This window comes from Pezoporus wallicus, unplaced genomic scaffold (assembly GCF_028554395.1).
Source record: "Pezoporus wallicus isolate ANWC-B61680 ecotype Strahan unplaced genomic scaffold, APGP_CSIRO_Pwel_v1 scaffold_11491, whole genome shotgun sequence".
NCBI lineage: Eukaryota > Metazoa > Chordata > Aves > Psittaciformes > Psittacidae > Pezoporus > Pezoporus wallicus.
The window spans coordinates 5,096,363-5,123,161 of NW_026642649.1; the positions used below are offsets into that span (position 1 = coordinate 5,096,363).

General features: G+C 41.5%; 1 protein-coding gene across 1 annotated transcript in view; it reads left to right on the top strand.

Moving 5' to 3' along the window:
- The window catches only part of CPNE4 (copine 4), a 221,920-nt gene that overhangs the window by 176,163 nt on the left and 18,958 nt on the right, over positions 1–26,799 (top strand). The window contains exons 9-12 of the mRNA XM_057431321.1: positions 3,861–3,947; positions 4,356–4,415; positions 9,838–9,971; positions 25,535–25,589. Of these exons, the coding sequence (XP_057287304.1) occupies positions 3,861–3,947; positions 4,356–4,415; positions 9,838–9,971; positions 25,535–25,589 (336 nt within the window). The remainder of the gene's footprint in view (positions 1–3,860; positions 3,948–4,355; positions 4,416–9,837; positions 9,972–25,534; positions 25,590–26,799) is intronic.

The window sequence follows — 26,799 nt, forward strand, 5'->3', positions numbered from 1 at the left end:
CTGCCAGGCACTGGGAGGAAATGCTGAGTGACTTTCAGAAAGGTGAATCCAAACTTCACAATGGTTACCATTAGTGTCAGATTGCAGACTCTTCATGAGTTTCCTCTCGACTGAAAACTGAAATTAAGAGGCAGGAATTAATCTATAAAAAACCTTGTCAGATCCCAGAGCAATACTGGGAATATAGGAGCAGAGTGAAAACTGAGGTTGGCCTCACAGGTCAAGCGAAGTATTTGAAAGTTGTTTCTCATTATTACTTACCTACTTAGAGTTGTGTTCTGAACTCTGTTCCATCTGGAAGAGTTAGAGATACGACAAGGCCTGTATAGGGAATTTCCTTCAAATGATGCTTGTCACATCTTCAGCTCAAACTGTGGGAATTGCCAAGGTCAGAACTGGATCTTGGTGGGTAAGTGAAGATTGAGAGTTTTATCTGAAACAGTCTTACTGTTTTTTTAAGTCTAATTGGGAAATGTCTTCTCCATCCTCTCCTCTCCTCTCCTATTCCCTTCCCTTCTTTATGTTATCACACCAACAGATTTAATAGGTGCAAAATTGTGCTTGCTTTCTGTTTTCCTGCTTTCTGGGAACTTGCTAGTGTGTTCTTTCCTTTGCTTTATTACCCACATGAGCCAATGACATGTTATTGACTTGCACATGGAATACTTTAAGGAGCTTTAGATAGTTGCTGAGAATTATCTGTACATCTCAAAATGCACTGCAAAGGTGGGTAAACATTCCCAGCTGCATGTTACAGTTAGCACAGAGTAGCTGAGAGGCTGGCCAGAGGCACAGATTTTTCTCCCCTGAAGTAGTTTTTTATGTCACTTTTGTCCTTAATACAGTGCAAACTTCTTCCAGAAACCAATGAAACGAACAAAATGTTTATCAGGCTTAAGCAATCGTTTTCCCAAGGAGAAGAATTGTGTGCACAGTGTAAGGGTTCATATAGGTCGGGCCTTGTTTAAACATGCACATTGAAAAGGGTTTGTGTAGGAGGATGGTAAAATCAAGGAGGTACACCTTGGCTATCCAGGAGAAAGCAATGAGGTCTGTTCATTCAAGTTCAGTGTCAAAGGGAGGAACACACATCTTGGCTCTTGTTTTCTTCTATTTGATTTATTAGGTTCTTTAGAATTATTGAATCAGCCAGGTTGGAAAAGCCCTTTAAGCTCATCCAGTCCAACCATTCACCTGCACTGCCAAGGCCACCCCTAGCCCATGGCACTGAGGGCCTTGTCTACATGGTTTGGGAACAATTCCAGGGACAGTGATTCCACCATTTCCCTGGGAATATTGATGCATAACATATATGATGTGTATTTTACATGAATATGCATATTAATGTATATTATACAGACAGCACAATTTCTCTGTAGGAATGTTTCTAGTAAGTTTGAAGACAGCTGTGGCTAAACCCTTGTGTCAGACAGCAATTAATCCAGGTCAAGCAGGCAGTGCTTTTGCCTCCCTGTCAGATTGCTTTCTCGCTCTGGCATTGTGTCACGGAGCACTCTGTTTACTTGGAGAGAAAGGCTTTTATTTCTTAAGCCTCACTGCTTCCCTTGAGTAGAGGAAAATGTTTATGGAGGATTTCCCCTGAACACGTGGGCCTGTGTCTGCCTGTCTTCTCAGCTGGAAAATTCATTTCACAAGGCAAATAACTGAGCTGTAGGCTACCTGGGAGGGCGGGCAGATGTGCTTCCTGCAGTTGGAACACTTCTTTGTCTTTTCCCATTCTTCACTCTGCCACCCATATCCAGTAACAGAGTGAAGAACATACTCCTCTTGCTCCGTGCGGAGAAGGTCTCATATTGCTCCAAAACCATATGTTTTGCCTTCCTTTTTTGGACACTGGACAAAACCTCTAAGTCTGTATTTCAGAGGCATCCAGGTACGTGCTGTTAGGCAACGGTTTGAAGCTCAATGGAATTTCTGGTACTGTTCATAAGGTAAAAATAGTTTTATGTGCTCAGACACTTTCCTCAGATCCTATATGAAGGTCTTCACTATAGACAAAGTATTGTAACATGTAAGGAAGTCTTCATTATAAGCAAAGTATTGTAACATGTGAGGTCTTCTCTATAGACAAAGTATTGTAACATGTAAGGAAGTCTTCATTATAGGCAAAGTTTTGTAACATGTGAGGTCTTCTCTATAGACAAAGTATTGTAACATGTAAGGAAGTTTTCATTATAGGCAAAGTGTTGTAACACGTGAGGTCTTCTCTATAGACAAAGTATTCTAACATGTAAGGAAGTCTTCATTATAAGCAAAGTATTGTGACATGTGAGGTCTTCTCTATAGACAAAGTATTGTAACATGTAAGGAAGCCTTCATTATAGGCAAAGTATTGTAACATGTAAGGAAGCCTTCATTATAGGCAAAGTATTGTAACATGTAAGGAAGCCTTCATTATAGGCAAAGTATTGTAACATGTAAGGAAGCCTTCATTATAGGCAAAGTATTGTAACATGTAAGGAAGCCTTCATTATAGGCAAAGTATTGTAACATGTAAGAAGGTCTTCACTGTAGACAAAGTATTGTAACATGTAAGGAAGCCTTCATTATAGGCAAAGTATTGTAACATGTAAGAAGGTCTTCACTGTAGACAAAGTATTGTAACATGTAAGAAGGTCTTCACTGTAGACAAAGTATTGTAACATGTAAGGAAGCCTTCATTATAGGCAAAGTATTGTAACATGTAAGAAGGTCTTCACTGTAGACAAAGTATTGTAACATGTGAGAAGGTCTTCACTGTATGCAAAATATTGTAAGATTTAGGACAGATCTGTCTCATTTCAAAATGTCATAATAGGGATTTTTTTAGGTAATTGGTCATCCTGGCTCCCTGTGGAGATACATTCTTAGTGTTACCCAGCATCACGTTTTCTCCCACCACATGAAACACTTCAAAACAGGAAATAGTAATGCTCCTAACCATGTTCAGTGGAACATTACAGATAAAAATCTGGATTTACAAATGCCGATAGATACTTGCATGTGCAAGCGTACATTTTCCGCCTGCAGTAAGAGGCATGAATAATGTTGTAGATGCTAGAGGTCAGGGTCTGAAAACTTGCCTTTGTCAATCTGCCTGGAGCCAGGGGAGGGCAGAACACTCGAAGTGGAAATGTGTGAGGTCCTGGGAGCTGTTATGATGGGTACAAGAGAGTGTATTTCAGTAGTGAGATAGGACTATAGGGCTGTAGAATTGACTGTTTGTGAATAAAACTAATCAGAACATTTTCAAAAAGGGTTTTAATCTATTCCTCAGGATAATTTTCAACTTTATAAGTAATTCATTAACTGCATCTTTGTGCGGTGTTTAATGAGTTTGTTAACTTCTTAGTTTACTATCGGACTTAAAGAAGAAACTGTTGCTTTCTTTCAGGGGAGAGCGAGATGATCTCTGATCAGACTTTTTCCCATCATGAGTTTAATACAAAACACCAGTGTCTGCATCGGCACTGTTGTAATTAATACAATGCATCAGGATGCTCCCTCCAGTGTTCTAATTTGTATTAAGTTCCCTCTTTTTTGCTCCTCTTAAATGACCTCAGAAGAGTCTCACTCTTGTTTATGTACTGCCCTACCCTACAAGACTAGAGGACAGCAGCACATGAACATGGATCTCTCAGTGCTGTGTCCCCACGTATGTGTTCAAAGAGAGCTGTCTGCCCCAGGCCTTTTTCTATTAAGACCATTCTCTGCATAGTTAATGGTTTTCATTTTTGGTTCTGTGTGCACCATTACTTGACAGGATTTAGTCAACTGTGGAACTCAGACAGGGCCACTTGTGTTGATTATTCAATTTGTCCATAAATTTTCCTTCAAGCAGTGACTGCTGTTTCTCACAGGTACAATGGGAATGCATTAACCCCAAGTACAAAGCAAAGAAGAAGAATTACAAGAACTCAGGCATCGTCATCCTTAACCAGTGCAAGGTAAATCTGTGTTTTGCTCTTTGGCTGTTCCTTCACTACACTCTCTGCAATGTATTTTAATGGTGCTTGAAAGTGTACACTATAAAGTAGAACTTCCCGTAGAATAATAGCAATGGAAACTGATCCTCTACAAAAAGTAAAGAGGAGGACTTCAGTTCTAAAAGTAAGCTGACTGTCCCCAGCTCTCCTCTTTCATTTCTCTTGCCCTATCCCTGCTGTTGTGCAATGGAGTAAGCAGTACTAACCTCTTACATTTGTGTCTCTGTCTCAAACTGTATCTGACACTTTCTTCCCTTCCCTTATTTTCAGTTGGTCCCTTACCTCCTTCTAACTTACTTTGTTTCAGGCAGTCTTCTGATGCTTTAGAAATGCACAGCTAAGTTGAATATCTTGCTTTCTTGTCTGCAGATCCACAAGATGCATTCTTTCTTAGATTATATCATGGGAGGCTGCCAAATACAGTTTACAGTAAGTGTCTTACTTCTCTAACTCATTTAGAGAAAGGGAATCCTGACTCATTACTTTCACAGAGAAATTATTCTTCCGTGCCATTCCTGGCTAAATTATTGAGGCAAAATGTATTAAGTGTGGAAAATAAAACTGTGCTAATGCAGTAAGATTTTTCTTACTTATGCTGTTTATGTTTTTCTTACTTAACGCTGTTTTATGTTTTGAGCCATGAGAGTCACGTTGCAAAAAGTAAAGACAAGTTAGGCTGGTATAGTCCCACCAATTTCACCTGAGCTACACCAGGTCTCAAAAGCTGGAGAACTAAATTAGCCCCTGTGACAGTGCTGACTGGCCTTTCCTTCTGAGCCTCTGTTCACAAGCAGTTTAAATGCCCTTGCTCGGGCTGTGTCACAAGGAGGGGAATTAATCTCACCTCTCTTGAAGCACTTAAAGGTAGGTGTCCTGCTCGTCAGTCCTGTGGGCCAGCCTTCCTTTCCAGAATGAGTCCTCTATTAAAGTAAGTTGTTTACCCTCTAACAGTGCCATACAGAAAGTCACAGAGAGAGAGAGACAGTCCAGTCAGGGACCTCTCTGTGTCAGTCATGCTGATGTTTTGTACCTCAACCATAGCTACCAACAGTAAGATGGTGCTACAAGGGGTCACAGTTGTAATTCAGAGCAAATTCGGAAGCTATTAAGTTCAAGGAACAGGGGATAAAATGATTTGTGGAGCTCCCTATAAATAGAAATACAATATTTTGTATTTCCAAATAATCATAATGTAATAGTATTTTTCATACATGTATTTGGGCTCAGTTCCTGTCTGGTATATCCCAATTACAGGGGTAAAATCTAATGCTCCAAGGTAATATTCTTCTTCTGGAGATCTTTTCTTGTCCTGTAGCACCTTGCCCTGTTGCTGCTCCCACGTATCACGTATCAAACATCGGATGCTACTGAAATGTTCCATTTCAATTTTTCCAGACAGGCCTTCATTTTCCAAAAAGATTTGACAAAAACGGGAAGCTTTTTTTGTTGTCCCTCGTTCCAGCAGCTGTAGGAGGAAGTGGATTGTCATCTTCTATACAGATCCACTTTTTGAGGTGTAGGACATGCACTTTGCCAGTGCAGCCCGCAGACTCACTGGAGAACACCCAGAACTGAGGACCCTGGTTTGGGTGTTGCCGGAAATACCTGCTGTAGTGGACAAAGGTCTTTGTGGTTGTCTTCTCTCAAGCAAAGCAGCTTGTGTAATTACCTCTCCACTTTACCCCCAGCTTCTTCATGCCTGCAATGCCCATTTCTCTTCCAAATCTGAAACTCACCAGTCCCTGGAAACCCCTTTAATTTATCTTTCCTGACATTTCCTCCCTAAATATATGACTGGAAGCACTCAGTTATCTGATGTGTTCAAGGTCATCCGCAGAAAGGCAGTAATACCTTTAATATCTAAAAGCAATTTTTTATTGGGAAAGGCACTTAAGCAAATGCAAAGGCTGGTTAATATACATTTCTCACAACTCTAGCTCAAGCACAGGACCATTAGAAGGTGTCTGGGGATATACATATTCTGATGTTACAGTGGTGCTTTTCAAACTCATCTTTATTACACAGTGCACTGAAGGGTCATGGCAATTTGCTTGCCTTTTATTTACTTGTTGCATATTTCCTGCTAGTAGGTTGTGAACCACAGGTTGAAAACTGCAGTGTTAGGATGGGTTAAAATGGATAGTATTGCTTCTGCTGTATTTTACTATTTCAACATTCCATTTTGCTGAAGTGAAACAAAACCATTGACAGTAGGAAACTTGGGTAAACTCATCTGCAAGGACAGGCAGTGAGTACTTAAAGGAAATGAAAAATCCATTGTATTGTGAACCACAGAGAGCCCTCAGTTAACTGCTGCCCTCAATGGTAAACCCACCAGCTACACTATTGTGTAAACTCAGCACTATCAGTTTTCAACCTACATGGTTTCAGGGCAAGCCGCTGTGGATGTCTCTGTGCCTGTAGCTCTGTTCATGCACAACATAGTGGTTTCTACTTAAAGATTATCACAAGCTGGCTCTCTCCATATTTTACTTCCTCCTGCTTCAGTTGCACCAGTCCCCAGTGATGATAGCATGGATTGGTTGTATGATGTGTTGCTGTTTCCAGAAACATAGCAGAGATTTTCCAGTGGCCACTGAAGCAAAAGGTTGCAGCCTGCAGGGGATATTCAATGCTGCCGTGCTTTCTGCACACATCATATAACCTCCCTTTCACAAAGTCATAATCTGGTTAATTCAGACCACTGAATAGAGGAGGCCTATTCCTTCCACCTTCCCAGATTTCCATTTCTTTTAACTGGAATAGATCTGGAATTGTTTGAAACATGTCTCCTTGTGTGTGTATTGTTGTCTTCATACTAATGACATTGCTATTGAGTTCATGCTGTGTACAGGCAGTACGATACAACTGTGATTTGAAAGGGCACTTGCTGAGGGAGGGAAACTGGGATGCTAGGCATCCATTTGGTAACAAAAAGCTGTAGTATGATGTACCTGGTAATTTAAGGCACTAATGAAAGCTTTGGTAACATCATGCTGTGTGTTCTTGGGATGCTTTGTACATCTAGTGTAGTCTGTAGTTAGAAAGAACATCTCTGCAAAAGGAAAGTAAACTTTTCCTTCACTTTAAAACCATTTATTAGGAAGCTTTCATCTATAGAGATCAATAGTGCTGATTCCAGTACGCTATTTTTAAGCACTGCTTATTGCAAGGCCCTGTATCTCTTATCAGTGTTCCCTGCTGCAGAAGAAATGTTCAGAAGTTGGCAGTGCAGAGGGGTCTGTAGTCAGAAGACATTTTCATCACTCTAGGAAATACAGCAGAAAGGATGTGTAACATGCACAAAAGGAACTGTAATAGAAAGATATGTTGGAAAGATTCTCTCTCAGGCAGGTCACGGTATTGGGCAGGCTGATTCATTGCTGACAGATCTAGCAGGAGGTCCAAGCTATGTAGGATGTTTTCAGTGCAATGAAAATCACCACTTTACGGGGCTGAGGGGAAAAAAAGAAGCACTAAGAATGTAGTTATTGCTATGTTATGTTCTTATTTAGCTGTAGGAAGATGACTGGTACATTGGAACTGATACATTTAAAGATAAACTGATAAAAATCAAATGTACACACTGTAAGAAAGATTCCTACTTTGCTGCCTACAAGATTAGCTCGCTTGTGATATTAGCCTAACTCCTGTGATACGTTAACTTAGGGTTTAGAAATCCTTACCTTATGTATTTGCACAAGGCCTTGGTACTGCTAGTTAATGTAGAAGAGCAGAGCTCTGCCTTGTTGTTTTGGAATCGTGGCAAGTAACAGCAGTCATCTTTCATGAAAGACCTCCCTTTGGGAGTCACACAGAGATTTGGATAAATTCCAGCACGCTGCATCCAAGAACAAATATTCATAAAGGCTTTGTCATAGGAAATGAGGGCATTTTTTTTGCCTTTCAGCAGATCTTGACTACAAGGACCATTTCCAAAGAGGAAGCTTGTTCTGAGGAGAGCTTTTCCTTTCCCAAACCCAAGCCACAGATGTTTCTTCAAGCTCATGAAACCTGCTTCTTATACCTACACTGTTCTCTTGGTGTCAGATCAAAAGCATTTAGCCCTGGCTAACAGCCATGAAGGAAGAAATATGCATCCTTTTAAGACAGCATGCACACCTTGGCTAAGATTTGTTAGGAAGTGTCCCAAAACTAAGCTAATCCATACAAGTGTCTGTGGATTTAGCTTAGGTTTCACAAACCACTGCTTGCTTTCTTACGTACATGCATGCAAGGGAGAACAGGAGAGCTTTCCCGTTGATTTACTCATGTTCAATCAAGCTGTCATTTGGGGAGGAAAGATTGATGTGGAAAACAGGCTCTCTGCTTCAGTGCATGAGCAGTGAGTAGGGAAACAGAGCTGAAAGACTTATTTGCAAGCCAAATCAAGCTCCTGTCTCCTGACTGAAATGTGGTGAGGTTCATAGTTCATCAAGGTGATGAAGGGATTTCCAAGCTAACCAGAGCCCTGTGAAAAATGCTTCTCTTCAGTTTCAGAGTTCGAGGTGGAAAACCAGGAACAGTGGGGAAAAGCCATGTTGGGTTGACACAGGATGATTGGCAGTGTTCAAGACCAGGTTGGACGAGGCCTTGGGTGATATGGTTTAGTGTGAGGTGTCCCTGCCCATGGCAGGGGGGTTGGAACTGGATGATCTTAAGGTCTTTTCCAGCCCTAACTATTCTGTGATTCTGTTTTTCCCTTTTAGTTTTTAGCAAGACGAAGTCAGTTTCCAGAGGACTGTTTCGTTTGTTTCCTTTTTTTAAGGGAAAATCAAAATTCCATGTTCCGTTTTCATTTTATAGCTGCATAAAATAATCTTCCTGTGCCAATCAGAAGCTGCAGCTGGGGAAGCTGCACATATGCAGGGGCAAGCTGGGACTTCAGAGTTCTTTTTGCAGCCTTCAGCAATGCCCTTAGCTGTCAACTGCACTAGAAAACTGAACTCTGTGCATTTGGCTATTGAATGTCCAGGTATAATGGGGATTTTTCGAGGAAGACATTAGACAAAGTCATAAGGAAGTTTATAAATAGCTTTGTGCCCTTCATGAAACCCTTTGGGTTTCTTTGTGCTTCCTTTAGGAACTCCTAGAAGGTGGTATCGCAAATTCAGAAGAGGGCTTTCTGGTCCATGACAGTCATATCACAGAAGGATGCATGCCAGAGTATATCTTCTGTGAGAAGTATATAGAGCATTTTAATACGGAGAAATGAATTTTAAGAGGATTCATTAATGTTTGCTTTCACGTTGAATACTTCCCTCAATCTTCTGTAAACCTTTTCAACACAGTAATCTGTGCAGGAGTCAGTTTTACCCTGCAGCTCACCTTTAAGCTTGCTATCATCTATGAAATTGGGAGGGTTTGTTATTTAATACTTAGATGTACAACCCCAAAGAAGCAAGCAGTATCTACTACTATTACTACAGACGCAATAAGGCTTAAAATAGCAAAGATGTTCTGATTTATGGTTTTAGTAGGACTTCTAACTCTCTCAGGGCATTTTCGCTGCAAAGCTTTTATGTCCTGAACATCACCTGACCTGGAATAGTTTAATTAAGCATGAGAACCTAAAGATAGTTGTTTTCATTCATTTGTATTAGAACATAATTTACCACATGGAATAATAATGCAGTTAATTTTTGCCCGTCTATGCCATTTTATATTAGATAAGCTGTCCTTTACTTTTCAGTATATTTATCAATGCTGTCCTGATCAAAATTGGATGAAGCACACCATAAAATTACCTTTAAGGCAGTCAGAGACCTTTTCTGGTAAAGATACATGGTTGGTGTGGGTATACTTAGGCCCAGAGGAGCTCCACAACACATTGTCTTTTCTTCTTTTCCAGGTAGCTATAGATTTCACTGCATCAAATGGTGATCCTAGGAACAGCTGCTCACTGCACTACATCCACCCCTATCAACCCAATGAGTACTTGAAAGCGTTGGTAGCTGTTGGGGAGATTTGCCAAGACTATGACAGGTAAATAACCCCATTTGATAACAGAATTGTCTTTAGAAAGTGTTTTCATGGTGTGAAACCAATGACTGCCTGCTGCCAGTAGCTCCATGTTGAGTCACTTAAGAGAAACAGCTGCATGTCAGAAAGATCAGTCTGCCTTAACATACTTTTGAGAGTGATAATGGGTTTAGATTAGCTTCATGGTAATGAAAATCCCAGTTCTTGGCTGTTTGGCTGTTGTTTGTTAAGTTTCAGGTTTGTATTCACATGCCAAAATTGCATGCTTGAGTTGATTTTTCAAGTGTGTTAAACTTGAAGCCTGCTTTGCAGATGCTGATAGCATCCTTTCTGATACAGGTGGGAGTCTGGTTCTGTGCCGTCCCCACACAAACACGTTCCTGAGATGTTGGGTTTGAAGGTGAATCTTTAGTTGCCTAAACTGCTCAGTGTCCATGTCTGTTCTTAGTAGTAAACATGTGGTCTTTTTCAGCGTTCTCCTGGCCTGTTGAATATTACAGTCTCTTCTAGAATAAGTATTAAAAGTTAGTGGTAGTGTGTGCACACAGCATGCCTTTAAATAAGAAAACAAATGCAAGTAATTGGGCCACATATGCTTTGATTACATTATGTATTTCCAAAGAGGCTGCTTGCTTCTGTCAAATTAATTGCCCATTATTAATGTAATTACCAAGTGCATTTCCTTTCAGTGTTTGTTCTTTGTGGATGAGGCAGAGTATCTCATGCAATTACTCTTTCTAGCCTTTGCACATGCAGTAGTCATCCACCCACCACTTTGCCTTGTGTAAATAGCAGAGCTCACGAAACCGATGGGACTTCCAGTCACATCTGAATTATACTTTCTGTGTACATTGTGGAGTGACTTAATACCCTGGTTTGCATGTTACATGTCACGTATACCTATTAGCCTGCTCAGAGGCACTTCCATTTGCATGGTAATGAAATGTCTTCTTAAAGAAGAATGAGGAAAATACGGCCCTGATCTAATTTCTATAAGAATTTGATTGTCAAACTTAGTGAGTCTGAGAAAATGAATATTTTATTGTGAGTTGATAACTCCTCGGTGATTATCCAGTAATGTAATAATTACTAGCAGTAATTCAGAGGATTAATTCACTTTAGAATAGGGAAAGGAATAAAAAGGGCTGGTTTATGCACATAGATTCTTTTATCATGAGGTATATTTTGTAAGAAAATGATGCAGTCCCTAGTGTATGGGATATGAAGCCCAAATCAGGATTCTTCTCTCAATATAGCATATACCAATCATCTCAAACAATCATGGCCAGTCATTTTTCAAATGAAATCATCAGCATCATCCAGATCTATTGTGCTGAGAAAAGCCTATTGATGCTCATCAGTGCAAATAAGGTTGTATGAGCTATGAACTAGGGCTGAACAGAAGCCAGAATTCCTTTTCCCAGGGGAAATGTCATCTTTGTGGCACGTGTTTGGCCCGTACGTGCTCTCAAGTTGTGACACTGTAAATATATTCCCATGGGCAGTGGATTCAACATGGTCAGTGCTTTCTGAGTGAAATGTGAAGTGAGGACCTTTTCTCTGGACTTGCAGGTTTGAATCCAGCAAGCTGGAAATGAGAGCTGTAAGTTCTCTGAAGGGGAAATGAAGAAGAGCAAACCTTGACAGAAAATAATCTACAGGTCCTGTGTAGTTCTGTTTAGTGACAGCCTTGCGACACACAAGCATAAACAACCTATATATAAAGCAAATCTTCTGTAGATACAGCTTAAAAGAGAGTTTCAAATTCAGTTAAGAACGTGAAATGTGGCACAGGTCCATAACTGCTCCAGTGAGGCCAGTTGTGCTTCAGGTACTGGAGTAGGATTGCTGTTTCCAGGTTAAGATCAGGCAGAAGAGATAAGAGAGGGACCTGTTGAGCGTAAGGGCTGTTAAGAGGTTTAGAGCCACAGTGTCATCATTTGCACAGGGGCAAGACTTCAATAAGATAAAAATACGAGACCACAAAGATGGCGTTGCTCTTACTGGAGTTGTATGGTTTGTGCCCACCAGTTATCTCAAATAGGCAAAACTGCCTGATTTCAATCCAAATTAAGGAAAATGGAGTGGTTTTCTTTGGGTCTCGGGATTAATGTATTACATCAAAGGAAAGAATAGTTGAAATGAAGTAATATCTGTTGTTTGCAGTGCGTTTTGCATTCCAGTAGTACTTTTGCTACACTTACAAAAGTAAAGACTGCTCTGAATATTTAGGGGCAGAGGAAGCCTGTGGCTATTACTTAAAATACTGCTGTAATTAGATACATTCAAATGTATTTGTAATTTGGGAGGAATTGGATTGGCAAGTAATATAGAGAGCAACTACACTCAACATCCGACATTTTCTTTGATATAGCCTAGTTAGCTCTGCCAGTCAATCAAAATCTTCTCATCATCTAGGTTTCTGTATGTATCAGCCTAGCATAATGTATCTGTAAGTAATCAGTGCTCCAAATTAAGTGCTGCTCACATCCTCTGATACAGTGGAACAATCCCTGCTCATCCACAAGCCCATTTATCTGTATGGTTCAGAGATTCCTGAAACAGTTAAATGAACAGCTCCGTTCTGTATAGTGAAGTGTGAAAGAATGCAATTCATTCTTTCATCAGCAATAGTCAGAGAATGAGAAATAGAGGGTGGTTATTATTCTCATTGTAGAAGTGCTGCAGTCCTGTAGGAATAGGCCAATCTGATCGTGGTATGGGAAATGGAAGAGCTCTTCACCTGCACAAAACTCTTAATGCTTTATCTATATGGTGCAATTGTTTCAGGCTATAACATTTGTCGTAAGAGAGAAGATAAAGTTTGTGTGTGATATAATCAGTGGCTAAGCAACAGCAGCAATGGATCATAAAGGAAGGAGAAACATTCATTACTTTACAGAACTAGGCTCTAAAATGGTAAAAGATATCTAAAGGATAAATGACTCGTGAATGTTTAAACATGGCCTCATGAAGCATATTATATATATGTGTATATATAAAATACATACATAGTCATATATATTTCCATTGAAACCTTTCCACAAGCTTTCTTTTTTATTAAGAATTACATCACTCGATAGAATTTTACCTTGAAATTGAGCAAGTCTACTCCACCTTTTTGTATCATGAAGAAACAGATGGAAATGGTGAAAAATCATTAGGTACTGAAGTGTTTAATATTAAAAGGATCTGTTTCGGTATCATTCCTTATTAATTCTTTACCTCAGTAATTTCAATATTGAGTTCTTTGGATCAGAAGTCAAATCCGGTGTTTCTGATGACCAGCAAATATCAGCCTAGCAAGGATCCTGAAAAATCAGTTAGAATCAAGTCATAGAATCAACTAGGGTATAAATACCTTCAAGATCATCAAGTCCAATCACTACCAAATGGGTGTATATCCCCTAATCCTTGTTGTGAACAGTGAGTTAGCAAGTATACTTAAGGCGGACGGTGTTACACCTAGCTCTCTGTGCCAGAGAATCCTGTAGCTAAACTTGGGAATAAGGGAACATTTCCTCTCACCATGGTCTGGACATTACCTGTCCTACCTCTTCTCCTTTCCCCTTCACACATCCTGGCTTCCATCAAAAGGAAACAGAGGCATTTGGCAGGGATGTGGAAGCTCTGTGGGAGGATGAGTAACAGCGGGGAAGAACACGTCTGCAGCGGGATGTGCCCTCAGCACGTATACATGCCCATTGACAAGACTCTTTCCTGTAGCTCATCTTTCCTTCTGCAGTGATTGCTCTCTCTGGCAAAGAAATGTAAATAGTTTGTTTATAAGGATAAATGGTGTTACCTGCACACAATGCTAAAGCCATACTTCCATGCTGATCTTACTTTATTACAGGCTTTAATGATGATATTGTAAGTCTGGCAAGACTTGCCAATCTGCTCCTCAGTTTGAGATCTGATTTCTGCAGTTAGTAGCTTTCCTTTCTCTTCTGCTTATTAAGGATCTCATTATATTACATTAAATATTTATCTTTGCATTAAAACCTCTGTTCTTATTCAGCAGGACACTAAAGTTTATTATCTAATCCCATTGAATTCACCCTGACTTAAGCAAACACTGAAGTATTATACAAAATATAGATGGTACTGAGATGGAGTTAAGAGTTTTACTGACTTTGAACTTTATTAATAAGTGTCTGCCCCACACTCAAATGTTCAGTGCCTCCTGGATGATCTTTATGATTAATTTTTACACAGTTCTATACTTGCATACAGTCAGAGTTCAGCCCTGGCTTAATAAAAAGCGCTCACAAATGCGTGAGAATCAGCTTTTATGTGGTCAAATCATTACTCGTACCTTGAAAAAGACGAAGGTTAGATGTATCATTTATCAAATACTTTAAAGCTTTTGCTGCATTATTATTTGTGGAACTTCCCCTTCTTGACGGGCCATCCCTGTTCTGGTCTATGTAGATCAGAATCACTCAGCTCATGATTCTACATACCTCTGTAAAATTATGTCCTAAAATTGAGCTTCATTATGTTTGTATTCAAGAATTATTTCCTAATGATTTGAAATCTCTGTGTCCATTCACTCTTCAAGTGACTGTGGATTTTTGTTTTATTTCCAAGAGCCCTTGAAACACATGGAAGAGAAACTCTTATCTGTTTCCTGACACTAATGTCCTTTCTCATTTAGGCAATAGCTTCCTTAACTCTAAATAGTCAAGGAGCTGATACTCACACTGAGATCATCTGTTAAGTAAACTGCTTGTGTAAAACACACTTATCTAGCAACATCCCCAAAGGCTCCTAATAAGCAAAGAGTACATTATTGCTGCAAAGCACAGAAAGCATTTCTGCACTGAGCTCTGTAAAATACTTAGGAGTGAATGTTTGAAAACTGGGCCACATTCCACCAAAGTCCTGAAGTCATTCTGAGTTCCAGCATCAGCTTCTGCAGTCAATGGATTGATTCAGTAACTGACTAGATGCAGAAATTCCTCAGTATGATTTCTTCTTCCCTGTTTTAGGCCCGAGCAAGTACGTTCACTTGATTGAAACCGTATCTAAAACCTTCCTTTGCTCATTCAATAAGGAGCACTTAAAAACTAACAAGGCTAAAAATGAAGGGAGAAAATAAAAGGCCGGGGTTCCCAGTCCAGCACATCCCTTTCAGCGTATATCTAAGGGGAAAAACTAAGTCAGTTGAAAGATCCATGTCCCAGAAACACATGTCCTGACATACCCAGCAGAGGGCAGTCAGGCAGGGGAAAGAAGGTAAGGTATGCCGAGTGCAGTATATGTTACGGAAGTCATACATAAATCAGTGCAGTTGGTCCCAGATACAAAGATCAGTTTGTGCCTACCTGCTGATTTTTGGATTGAGGCTTTAGGTGGAAAACAGATCCCAAAGTTTACGTCTTGCAGCCTGCTATATTCATCAGAGCCTCATCCCCAAGAATTACTTAACAGGTTATTCAAGCTGAAGCTATGGCTGGGTTTGTGGATGAAGACTCAGAGAGTTCCCTTGGCTGGAGGGATCTGAATTAAATACCTGGAGGTAATTTTGCCAGACACAAGGGGAAAAGCAGAAACTTGCTTAGGTTGAGAGAGTAGTATAATCATAACAAATAGTTCACTAAGACTGGGGTGAAAGAATGATGCCCAGAATATATGTGATATTAAATATTTCATCAAATCCCGATGTTGAAATTTAGTCTACCCATGCAGATCAGTAAAGAAAAGTAGGCTTAATTATTAAGCATCTCTCTTTATCACTTTAATTACAGAAACAACCTTTCTGGAGTCTGTCAAGCAAAAAAGCTGATCAGCATCTCCAAATAAGTTTAAAAGCCCATGGGGAAAAAGACATGAATTTTTCCATTTAGTGCTTAAACAGGACCAAACTTGCATAAACATACAACAGAAGAAAAATAAGTACCTATATAGAAACACTTGTCATTTATGTTTGTTAATGTCAGGTGTGGGTAAAGATACTCTGAAGTGTTTGGAAAACCCAGGACTAGAACTGCATTGGTAGAAAGGAATTCATAATACTTCCAGTCACCAAACTGGGTTGAAAGTCCCTGGATTGAACTGCTGAGGACCCGGGCTGGCACGATTACATCATGTGTACATATACATATTTAGTATTTACTTTTGCAGAACCTCTATTTGCAGACTGCTGCCACACAGGAGTCTCTACAGTCACCACTTTTTAGACCAAGAATCAGTACAGGAGTATTAGTCTAGTACAACAACTGTGTTGGGTAGGTGACTTCATACCAGTTGCTTTTCTATATATCTCAGGCCCTTTATCTGGACAGATACTGTCAATTCTTACAGCTCTGCCTTTTCCCTTACCAAGTTTTCATAGAATCGTAGACTTCCAGACTGGTTTGGGTTGGAAAGGACCTTAAGATCATCCAGTTCCAACCGCCTGCCTTGGGCAGGAACATCTCACGCTAGACCATGTCATCCAAGCCCCATCCAACCTGGCCTTGAACACTGCCAGAGATGGGGCATTCACCACTTCTCTGGGCACCCTGTGCCAGCGCCTCAGCACCCTCACAGGGAAGAACTTCCTCCTTATATCTAACCTGAACTTCCCCTGTTTCAGTTTGAACCCATCACCCCTTGTCCTATTGCTATGGTCCCTGATGAAGCATCCCTCTCCAGCATCCTTGTAGCCCCCTTCAGACACTGGAAGCTGCTCCGATGTCTCCACGCAGCTTCTCTTCTCCAGGCTGAACAGCCCCAATGTTCTCAGCCTGTCTTTGTATGAGAGGTGCTCCAGCCTCTGACCATCCTTGTGGCCTCCTCTGGACTTGCTCCAACAGCTCCATGTCCTTACGTTGAGGACTGCACATCTTTGTTTGCTGTTTGTGCTGCCTCTTGTTCCAGGAACTCAGTTCCTATGTCAGTGTGTCAGTCACAAGCAATCTATTTGAAGTTTCTTAGCAAAACCACTGCTTCCTCCACATACTTTTCAGACACCTGCTTTATTTTGTCAGCTAGTACATCCATCAAAATCTGAACCTTCTGTGTGGCTTTTCTGTGCAGCCTTTACTGTGTCTCAATTCAGCCTGAAATCTCCCCTGGGGAAAAGCTTTGTTCTGTGCAGGAGTTAACACTTCTCTGGGGCTGTGCAGACTGGTACCATTGAGATTTCTCTGTCAGTGTTTCTTTCTGAAGAGAAGTATTTGAAGTATAAAACCCTACAAGCTTTGTGTGAAACTGCATGCCACCAACTGCTGTAGAGACTAGACATCTGTGTAAATAAGTAAGTATTAATAAGTAAGGAGATAGCAATTTATTTTGCCATTTTCACTGGTGCCATCTGATACTGATCAGGTACATCTTTAGTCAACACAACCATTGTCGCAACTGCAGAAGCATGGATTTCCTCCGTGCGCTGTTAAGGATACAACTGTTCTAGTCATCCACATCATTATGTTACCATATAGCTGAGAAGCAACTTAATTCCGTTTGGAAACCCATCTGTTGAGTAAATGAACACCATGTTTTAAATCTTCTCATGCACATTTCCTCCTTTACAGAAAGGAAACACCTTTTGCCTGACTTGACCTTAACAGTCACATTGCTCTCAGTTAAGAGTAGGCAGCTCTTGCAAGTTAAGTTTCATTTACTGTCTTACTATCCCCTCCAAATCCTTGTGAAATTAACCTTGATCTGACATTCCAAATCATCAGATGAACAGAGGAGGGCAGTCCCCCATTTCCTCCTGCGTATTCAGTAATGCCTGCCTGCATATTTAATCATCAGTATATTTCACTTGCGATTTTGCTCTAACTTGTTTTGATAGTGTTCTGTGTTTTGACTTAATGTCATTTTGATTTTGGTAAAATTACCTCAACAGCTCATTTGGTCACATTAAATCACAACATAATCTCTATTATAACAGTTTTATCCTGCGCATCCTAGAAAGCTCATTTGTGTCTTGAGAGTATTTGATGAGAAATTCCTCTCCCGGCACCTCCCTGCATACATATGCCAACATAGTCCTGTATTCCCCTCTTCCCAGCACACCCCTTATAGGTATTTTCTGATAGAACATTGTTGCAGAGGAAGGTCTCTGACCCAAACTCTTCCCACTGTAAGTCACAAAAAAGGACAAAATTATGTGTGTACATAGCACAGCTTTTGTGCTTGTGGTTGCTTACTGCAGTCCACCCTGAAACCTGAAACACTTGCGTTTCAGCAGTTTCACCACTGTTTGGCTTGCTCTTCACAATCTGCACCTTACGTGATGGAGTCCTTCAACCTGCTGCCTGCAGTGTCATCTTCAAGTCATGTCAAGTTTTAGACATCTGAGATTACAGTCTGTGTGAGAATGACCTTTTCAGTGGTGATCCCACAGGATCATCCCATATGATTTCCCATACATGATCCCACAGACATGCCAGTTCACTGCAGAGTTAAGATTTTGGGAGGTAGAGGGACAGATGTGCAGCCCCTTAACAGACACGGGACTGTCTGGTGTCTGGTTTGAGAAGTTAAATACAGATCTCTGTAGCATCTCACAGCATCCCCTTCCCTAGTTTATTCTTACCTAACAAAGTCCTATTTCTTTTTCAAGATACTTTCTACTGAATTGAGTCATTCATGTAGGTATAAATCAGGTCACTGCAATTTTATTTGTCATTTTGCAGGGAAGCTTGACATTTTGCCTCGCTTTTCTGAGTGTGCCATTTTATTAGGCTAGCCTGCTAGCCAGTGATGTATCTCACTGCCATTTCATTTTGCTTTACCTACTCTCCCCTCGGGTTCTGATGACTTTTTGTTTTCTGTGGGTATTTACTTTTCCCCAGTCTAGGGATTTCTGAGTTCGCTTGGTATTTTTACCCTGCAGACCTTCTTCTGCCATTCTTTCCAATGTTAGCAAGGGGAAGTTTAAATCCGTTGTGCCTTGATTTGGCTTTGTTAGTTATTTCATGAGTTGATGCCTTTCAGTGGTTAGCTTCAAGGAATTTGTATTCCCCTGCTTCATTACCTATTCCCTCGCAGGTGAGACAGGTATTCCCTCATATTCTTGAGTCCCAATTACATGACAGTATTTGTTTCTCAGTACTCAGCAGATTCCAGCTCTCCATAGGTGATTAAGAGCTGTAATTAAAGATAGCAAATTAATTTTGATGCCAGGATTTTGCACATGATTGTGTAGTGTCTCTGATTGTGACAGACCAAACACTGTAGCTGTTGCAGTGATCTACCATTGATTTGCATGCTCCCAGCTCTCTCTTGTGAACAAGATGTACGATAATCGGTTCATTCTTGCTGCTCCATTAAAAATCACTGTGCATTATGGACTGGATGCCAAGCCTTGTTAGGTACAGTGCAGGTTTGATTAAACACACAGTACCCTGGCCAAAACCAGAGATGTGGTTGCATCAGACCACACAGTGAAAGCATGGGACCAGCATAATGGTCCCCCAGACAAGAATACAGATTGGGGTAGGGGGGAGAAAACACTGCTGATGGTGAACTCTTGCAGCCTTTCTGACTCTGACTGGGGCAGGCTGAGAGCTGGACCACAGCCTGGCTCTACCCCATCCTGTCCTGGAGGAGCACAGGTTGCAGGAGTGCAGGGGGTGAAGCGGATGGGCTCTGGTCCCTTCCACTTACTTTTATATCATCATGTAGCTCATATCCTTTATTTACCCAGCTCTGCTTGCAAAGCAGGAACTGAAAATGTTTAAATATTTCAAGTGATTTCTGTGTTTTCTTTGGAAGTGCTGCTAAGCCCTGTAAGCTGTTATGATTCAGAATTTAGTGGCATCAAGCCCTTCTCAGATAAGTACTAAATAATACACTCAGGAACATGATTCATTCATCTGCTTTAGAAAAGAAACACTTAATTCAGCTCATATTCTTCCACTTTGCTCCCTGAACATGAAAGATTACAATTTTAATTGAGTTTAGAGATAACTCTATTTTGGCTGTGGCATTTGCTGTTTACTTCTTTTCCTTTCCCCATCCTCTCTCTGCTTTCCTTCCTCCTCCTTCTTTGTTCCCTCCCCTTTCTTCTCCCCCTCCTCTCATTCACGCATTATTCAATTACATGTGTAACAGACACAAAAATCCCTTTTATTTTGGCAATTTGAAATTTCTTTCTAACAGAGGAAAAACATCAGATTTCATCCCGGGAAAAGTATGTGGAGCAGAGCAGATCCACAGTTTATTCTTTTAAGATTGGAATTAAAAGTGAAAGGCGTAGGAATTGATTTTGCTGCATCCAGCATAGGACTTTAGAAACATCCCCCTGGTAATTCTGACCCAAAATCAAAATTACAAGTGACAGCTCAATATCCAGGGATTCTAGTCAGGTGTATTCCTTGAAAGAATTTCAGAGAGCTGTAAACTTCAGACTCTTGATCATGTGAAACTAAAAATGGGTTCTTTCTCCCCACACCATGCTTCTTTTCCCCCATTCACTGCATCATTAGTACTGCTAAAGGTACTGTGTTGCTCTAGCATGAAGTGAGCAGGTTTTCGTGCTGTGGTTCTCCCAGGCCAGTTCAGTAGCATCTATACCAATTGCTGCATTTGGATAGATGACTGACTTCAGGAGCTTAAAGGTAAGTATCTCTATAGTTACGTACCAAAGGGCTTACATGAGCATCAGTAAAATGAGTCCCAACCAACCTGTTGTAAGTGGCTAGCTAGCACTTCACCTTTCAGAATGAATAAATGGCGTAGAATAACTTAGGCCTTCATTTCCCTCCTACATTTACTCCATACAATTAAGAATTTAGATTCCCCATTCAGATTTTAAAAAAGAAACCCATTTTCAGAGAGCACAGTCCTGGCAGCTCGTGTTTCCCTTTCTGAATACAGGTATTGCCACACTGGTGAATACATGGCTCTCTAGCTCCAGCATCATCTACACCAGCAGCTCCAAGAGACTCTCTAATGTCTCGACTAATTAAATTCACTCAGTGACAGTGTTATCTGAACTCGCCTCCTTCTTGTTAGGACTAGCAAATCTTTCTCAGAGTAAAGCTGAACTCCAGCTTTCAGTGACACTACATGTCAAAGGGCACCAGTGCCTTTATTAGAAACATATTTCTTGCCTTCCGCTTACATCAGGCTTCCTAGTGAAACAGAAAAAGGTATCAATGTGCTAATGTACAAAGCCTTACTATCGCCTCTATCCATCTCTTTTCCTGTCTGTGCAGTACAGCTCTCCCTTCCACTCCTATTAATGTACTGATTTGTCATTGCACTTCCTCTGTTCCCACTAGTTAGCTTGAAGGATGGGTGACTAAAACTGAGCAATGTTCCAGATGGATAATGTGAGATACTTTTGGAATTTATTTTCTCCTATACATCACATTATAGTTGAGGTTATTGAGGGTCTTTAGCTGGTTGCATTTCTGTGCAGAAGTCCTGACACTTCCCTTTCTGTGTGCGTTAATTCACATTTACCAATATGAACACTGAACCTGAACCCCCTCCTTGATTTTATCCTTCGGGTATAACCTAGATCTGTCTGCTCAGTCTTTAGTATCTTTCAGTAATACATGCCTGTTTGACTGGAAGAAGCACCAGAAGCCATATGCATCCACACTTGCATGAGTACATATGGCCTTAACACAACCAGGTATGAAAGTCAAAGCCTGATGCCTCAGCTTTCTTGATCTTCACGTCAGGTTCTTCAGCTTTGTGAAGATTAGGCCAAGTTTTTGTTTTCAAGGTAACCTGTGTAAAACAAAGAACATCAAACGTGACCTGGACGTGAATAAAGATGCTGCCAAGTCATGGTCCTCTTTTACTCACCTGACATTGTAAATTCCAGGTTTTACAGAACCAGCTTGGTTTTCCACTTCTGTGTCTCTCTCCTGTCTCTTTAGCTATCTATCTCCAGCAGGACGGTGCATGTGCCAAGGACTGTCTAGGTTTAAACCTGATGTGGCCTGAGGCCAAGGGCGTGACACTGCCCATGTCCTTGTATCTCAGCTTTCTTCCTCCCAGCACAAACTGGTGGTGCCCAAAGTGCCATCTGGGAGTGGTCTCAAGCACAGCTGTCCCCAGCACTGTCCTGGAAAGTATCTGGAGACTGCTGGTTGGCAGGACCAAGCACTATATCAGTGTTAACAGGTATAGTTGGGAGAGTGCTAACAGACCATGCCTATAGTCATGTCTCAGTGCTGCACCCAGGGTCCCAGGCCTGTTTCCTGGTATAAATGAAGCCCAAGTGCCTTGAGCAAACAACACAAAGGAAAAGAAAACTGGTTCTCACTTTTCTCCTTTTGAGTGAGTTTCAATTACAAAGGAGGAAATGTCATTACAGCAGATCCCTTTCCTACTAAAATGTCTGGTTAGGAAACAGGGCTGGAAGCTCTGGTGCATGCAATTTATCCTTGAGTCAGGAGGAAACCTTCTTTTCATTTTCTGACTGTAGTTTCAGTCCCTGGATGGCCTAAGCCTTAACATAGCTTCCAGAAGCTGGGAAGCTGCTCTGCTTTGTGCTGCAAGCTGCTAGGATAGCCCTGGGTCTGGTAGAACAGCTCTAGTCATGCCTCTGTACCATAAGGGATTGTCCTGGAAGCCAGAGAGTTCTTGGCTGCCCTTCTGGGTCACAGCTTTTCCCCTGATGTGCCTCAGTGGTACAGGATAAGCAGAACGAGGGCAGTGGGCTCAGCTGCTGGGATTTTTCTCATATGACAAAGTGAGGGAGGAAGGGGAAGACTCGAGAGGGTTACTCTGTAAAATAAACTGCATACTTCCTGAAGAGTGAGACCTTTGTATGAGCTAAAACCCTTGCTCTGTGTGATGGACAAAGCATTGCTTGCATTAAAATTCTGGTTTATTCTTGTCAGACACAAGTTACAAGGTGTGGTGAGGGAATAACATACTTACCTTTTTTATACGTGGGATGTCATGAGTGATACCTCAGAGCATCCTCCAGTGCCTGAAGGAGGCTACAAGGATGCTGGAGAGGGACTTCAGGGACTGCAGTGATAGGACAAGGGGTGATGGGTTCAAACTGAAACAGGGGAAGTTCAGGTTAGATCTAAGGCAGAAGTTCTTCCCTGTGAGGGTGCTGAGGCGCTGGCACAGGGTGCCCAGAGCAGCTGTGGCTGCCCCATCCCTGGCAGTGTTCAAGGCCAGGTTGGATGGGGCTTGGAGCAATCTGGTCTGGTGTGAGGTGTCCCTGCCTGTGACAGGGGGTTGGAAGTGGACAATTCTAAGGTCCTTTCCAACCCAAAGCATTCTATGATTCTATGATAATCAAAAGGTTCCCTTCTTACCTTAAAGGTTTCATGGGAGCACATGGAAGTTAAATTCTTGATCCCAGCAGCTTGAATCAAAATACCAGAGTACCCAAATTCTGGAAAATTTAGGAGCTTCCTAAGGAGAGTGTGGAGCTCCCGAGTGAGGCAAGAGAAGGTACTAAGCACAGGAGCACACTCCAGGGTACCCCTGCTCTCCCTTTAAAAAGAAGCCACATGGAATCCCATCTTGAGGGTGTACATGATCAAGCTTTACCCTTTCACAAGGCAATAGCAGCAGTAACTAGCACTTGCTCAAGGAGATACAGGAGATTCAGATATAAAGGCAGGTATCCTGACTGTGATGGTAAGGTTCTCTGGGTGCTGCCTCTCAGTTGCTGCAGAGCACAAGATGGAGCTGCAGGTAGGAGAGTGCTACACTTGTTTACACTCAAGAAACATTGCAGTACAAATGCACTGTATGGGTTTAGGCGTCTCCCAGGTTGGGGAGCTGCTGCCAGCATCAGGTTTTTAGGTTGCTTTATTGAATTTAGACACTTACATTCTACCTAAGTAAATTTCTTCTGTAGTCTTTGTTTGCTCTTGACCAAAATCGGTTAGCTTGCAGAGCCACAGGGTTTGATTTTCTAATTCAACCATGCTTAATTATTGATGTAAAACAAGATTTTTCTCCCCTCGGATTCTTTTCTAATGGCCTCTTCTTTCTTGCCCTTTAAGGGAGCTCTACATCTATTTATAAGGGCTTCCCCACTTCCAGGAGCCTTGAATCCAAGAGAAGTCCATCAGCAGGCCATTAGCATCAAATGTCAGCAATTACTTCGTTTCTGACATGCAAATTACCATGCAAATGATGTTAGTCTTCCTTTGGAAAGGAAGAAACTCACTGTCACACCGTGCAATATGTGGTACACAGAATTGTGCTCCCAAGATTTATGCAGCAGCTCATTTTGTAGCAGGACAACAGCTGTGAGAGCTAAACCATCAGATGTCAGTCAGCACTGTTTCCCAAGGAGCTGCTCAATATCTCTGTATCTCATGGTCACTCTAATGTGGGTATGGGGGAGCCTGCTTATTTCTGCTGTCTTTTAAACCCTTCCATTTTTCTTTACCTTATATCAGAAATACCATGGTGCCCTTCACACCAGACAGAATAACCCAGCAGCTGTAGTGGGTGCTATTATCTTTGTTGAGTATGTCTGGGAAGCGAATTACTCAGTTGATACTTGGAGTGGCAATGTCTTGAACTACACAAAGAACACTGAAGCTGCTGTCCTCTCTTGGAATTTTGGAAAGTGCCAATAATGGTAATAGGAACTCAACTTTTCCAAGGGCCCTGGAACCTTTGTAAGCAGAACAGGGTAAACCTTTGAGGGGTTTGATTGGAGTACAGTTCAGTGGCTTCAGGATGTGTTTAGAGTTAAGCATATGCTTGGGGGAATTGTTAACCTCAAGTGTGTGATCAAGTGCTTTGCTGACTCAGGGACGAGACATTCCTTACAGCTTGTTGTTTTCCACTTTGCCATCTGGGAAGAGGCAGCTTGACAGCACGTGGGCTGTGTGAGACATTAGTGCGTTTCTGAAGGGGTTTCAACAGTCTCAACGTTTTCAGGTTCTCTGAATTAGGGAATCTTTGTCTCTACAGACCTAACGTGGGTTGAACAGCTTCACTGTAGTGTCTGAAAGCCAACTGACCCTGCCACAGCATTGGTTAGGTTATCAGCCAACCTGTGCCTAATGAAACCAATCTGATGTTTTAGTGGAACTACTACAGATGCAGGTGGCAAGCTTTACAGAACGTGCAGGTTTGGGGTGTGAATTGTCTCTTTCAGCTGCTTTAGGAAGTCTCTTCCGCACCTGGACAACTGTAAGAGCCCAAGTTTGCCAACACTTGTAATTAGAGTCATGTCTCCTCTACACCTGTTTTCTGAGCTGGGGAGCACATCCGTATTTATAGGAAGTAAATGTGGTTACAAGGCTGTTAAGACAACTCATTCTCATGCTGCAGCCAGAAGAGTGCATAACACAGACCTGTTATTGCATTTGTGGGTGAAGCGCAAGAAATCTTGATCCCTCGGGATTCTCCAAATGATTGTAACTTCCCCAAAATAAGAGGAGTTCACCTGAAAAATCTCCCATTTCACTCCCCCATCTGGTCAGCACACACTCCTCCTCCTCTGAGCTGATGCCTTTCCAGTCTGCCATGTAACACTCCAGACTTAAAAGCCGTTTCTGTACTGTTGTGCTGCTTTGCATTTTGGATGAATACTTAACAGGAGAAAAAGTGCTGGTTGTAACAAAATGCATTTCTCTGTGGGAACTCCTGGCTTTTGGTTTTTTCTTTTCCAGTGACAAAATGTTCCCAGCCTTTGGATTTGGAGCAAGGATACCCCCGGAATACAAAGTAGGTGCATTTATGACATTTCCTTATTTCCTTGGTGTATGAGACACGAAATAAGCGAGAAATGGTTCAGTGCAGGACAGGGGTTAGGGGGAACAGCTCCTACTGCTTGTTTCCATTTGTCTGGCTTTCTCACCCAGTGATAACCTCATTGAAACCAGAAATCAAGGCTAGACTTGTGTTACATCCAGAATACGTCATGGGCTTGGCAGAGCTTTGTTAATGGATGCTGGTCTGGTAAGAGAACTTGCCAAGCATATTTTGAAGACTCATGAGCCCTGTTTTGGCAGAACCCAGGTTTGGAAGATGTGGTTCAGTGAGTGGCCTAGAGTCCATGCTTTGTGCTGGACATGGGGACAAATAATTAGCTTGGTGTCTAGCATCCAGATGGAACTGAATGAGGAATTAAGTCATCTGTGCTATTGTTTAATCCCTCCCTGTGATACTCTACACAGTCCATAGAAGTATCTGGCTTCTTAAGCTGTATCAACATTTGCATGTTCCTGCTTGGCTTGGCTGCACTTCTGAATTGAAAGATACATCCTCTAAGAGAGTGAAGCCTCATCATGATGCTTTAATGCATCAAAACCAATAAACCTGCAAGTCCTTTAGTAATTCAGTCTACGCAGGTATCAGAAAGTTAATTTAAAGCCAGCAGTGGTTGGCGTTTCATGTGGAACACAGACAAGATGAATAGGAAATATGGAAGAAACTGGTACAGTTAAAAGCAACAAAGACTGAACTTGTCTCCCCTTCTTACCTTCTGCTGCAAAAACATCCCCGCTGCAGATCTCATGCTATTCAAATGTTCTTCTGATGTTTTCAGTCAAAGGTATTACAGGTCATACACATCTTTTGTTTTAAATGGCAGCAGTGTCACAACTAATAGTTCACATCCTCAAATGTCGGTTGAATCATTATAAGAACTCTAAGTTCTGTACCCATCATGTGGATTCATCAGCTTTTCATTTTAATTCGGTGTCTGCTTTTGAGCTTCCAGTCCTCATGAGATGATCTAACCTGCCCACGGCACATTGGCCTCTGCACACCAGCAGCTCCTCTTTCATTTCTTCCAGTAACAACAAATTGCAGGGGTTGTAGAACTGACTCCCACTGCCAAGGGTTTCTAAGTAACCGTGAGAGCCTCCACACAACTTAAGCAACATAGCTCCCTTAAAGGTCTAAATGAAAGCTGACCACTGTATGTATGCAT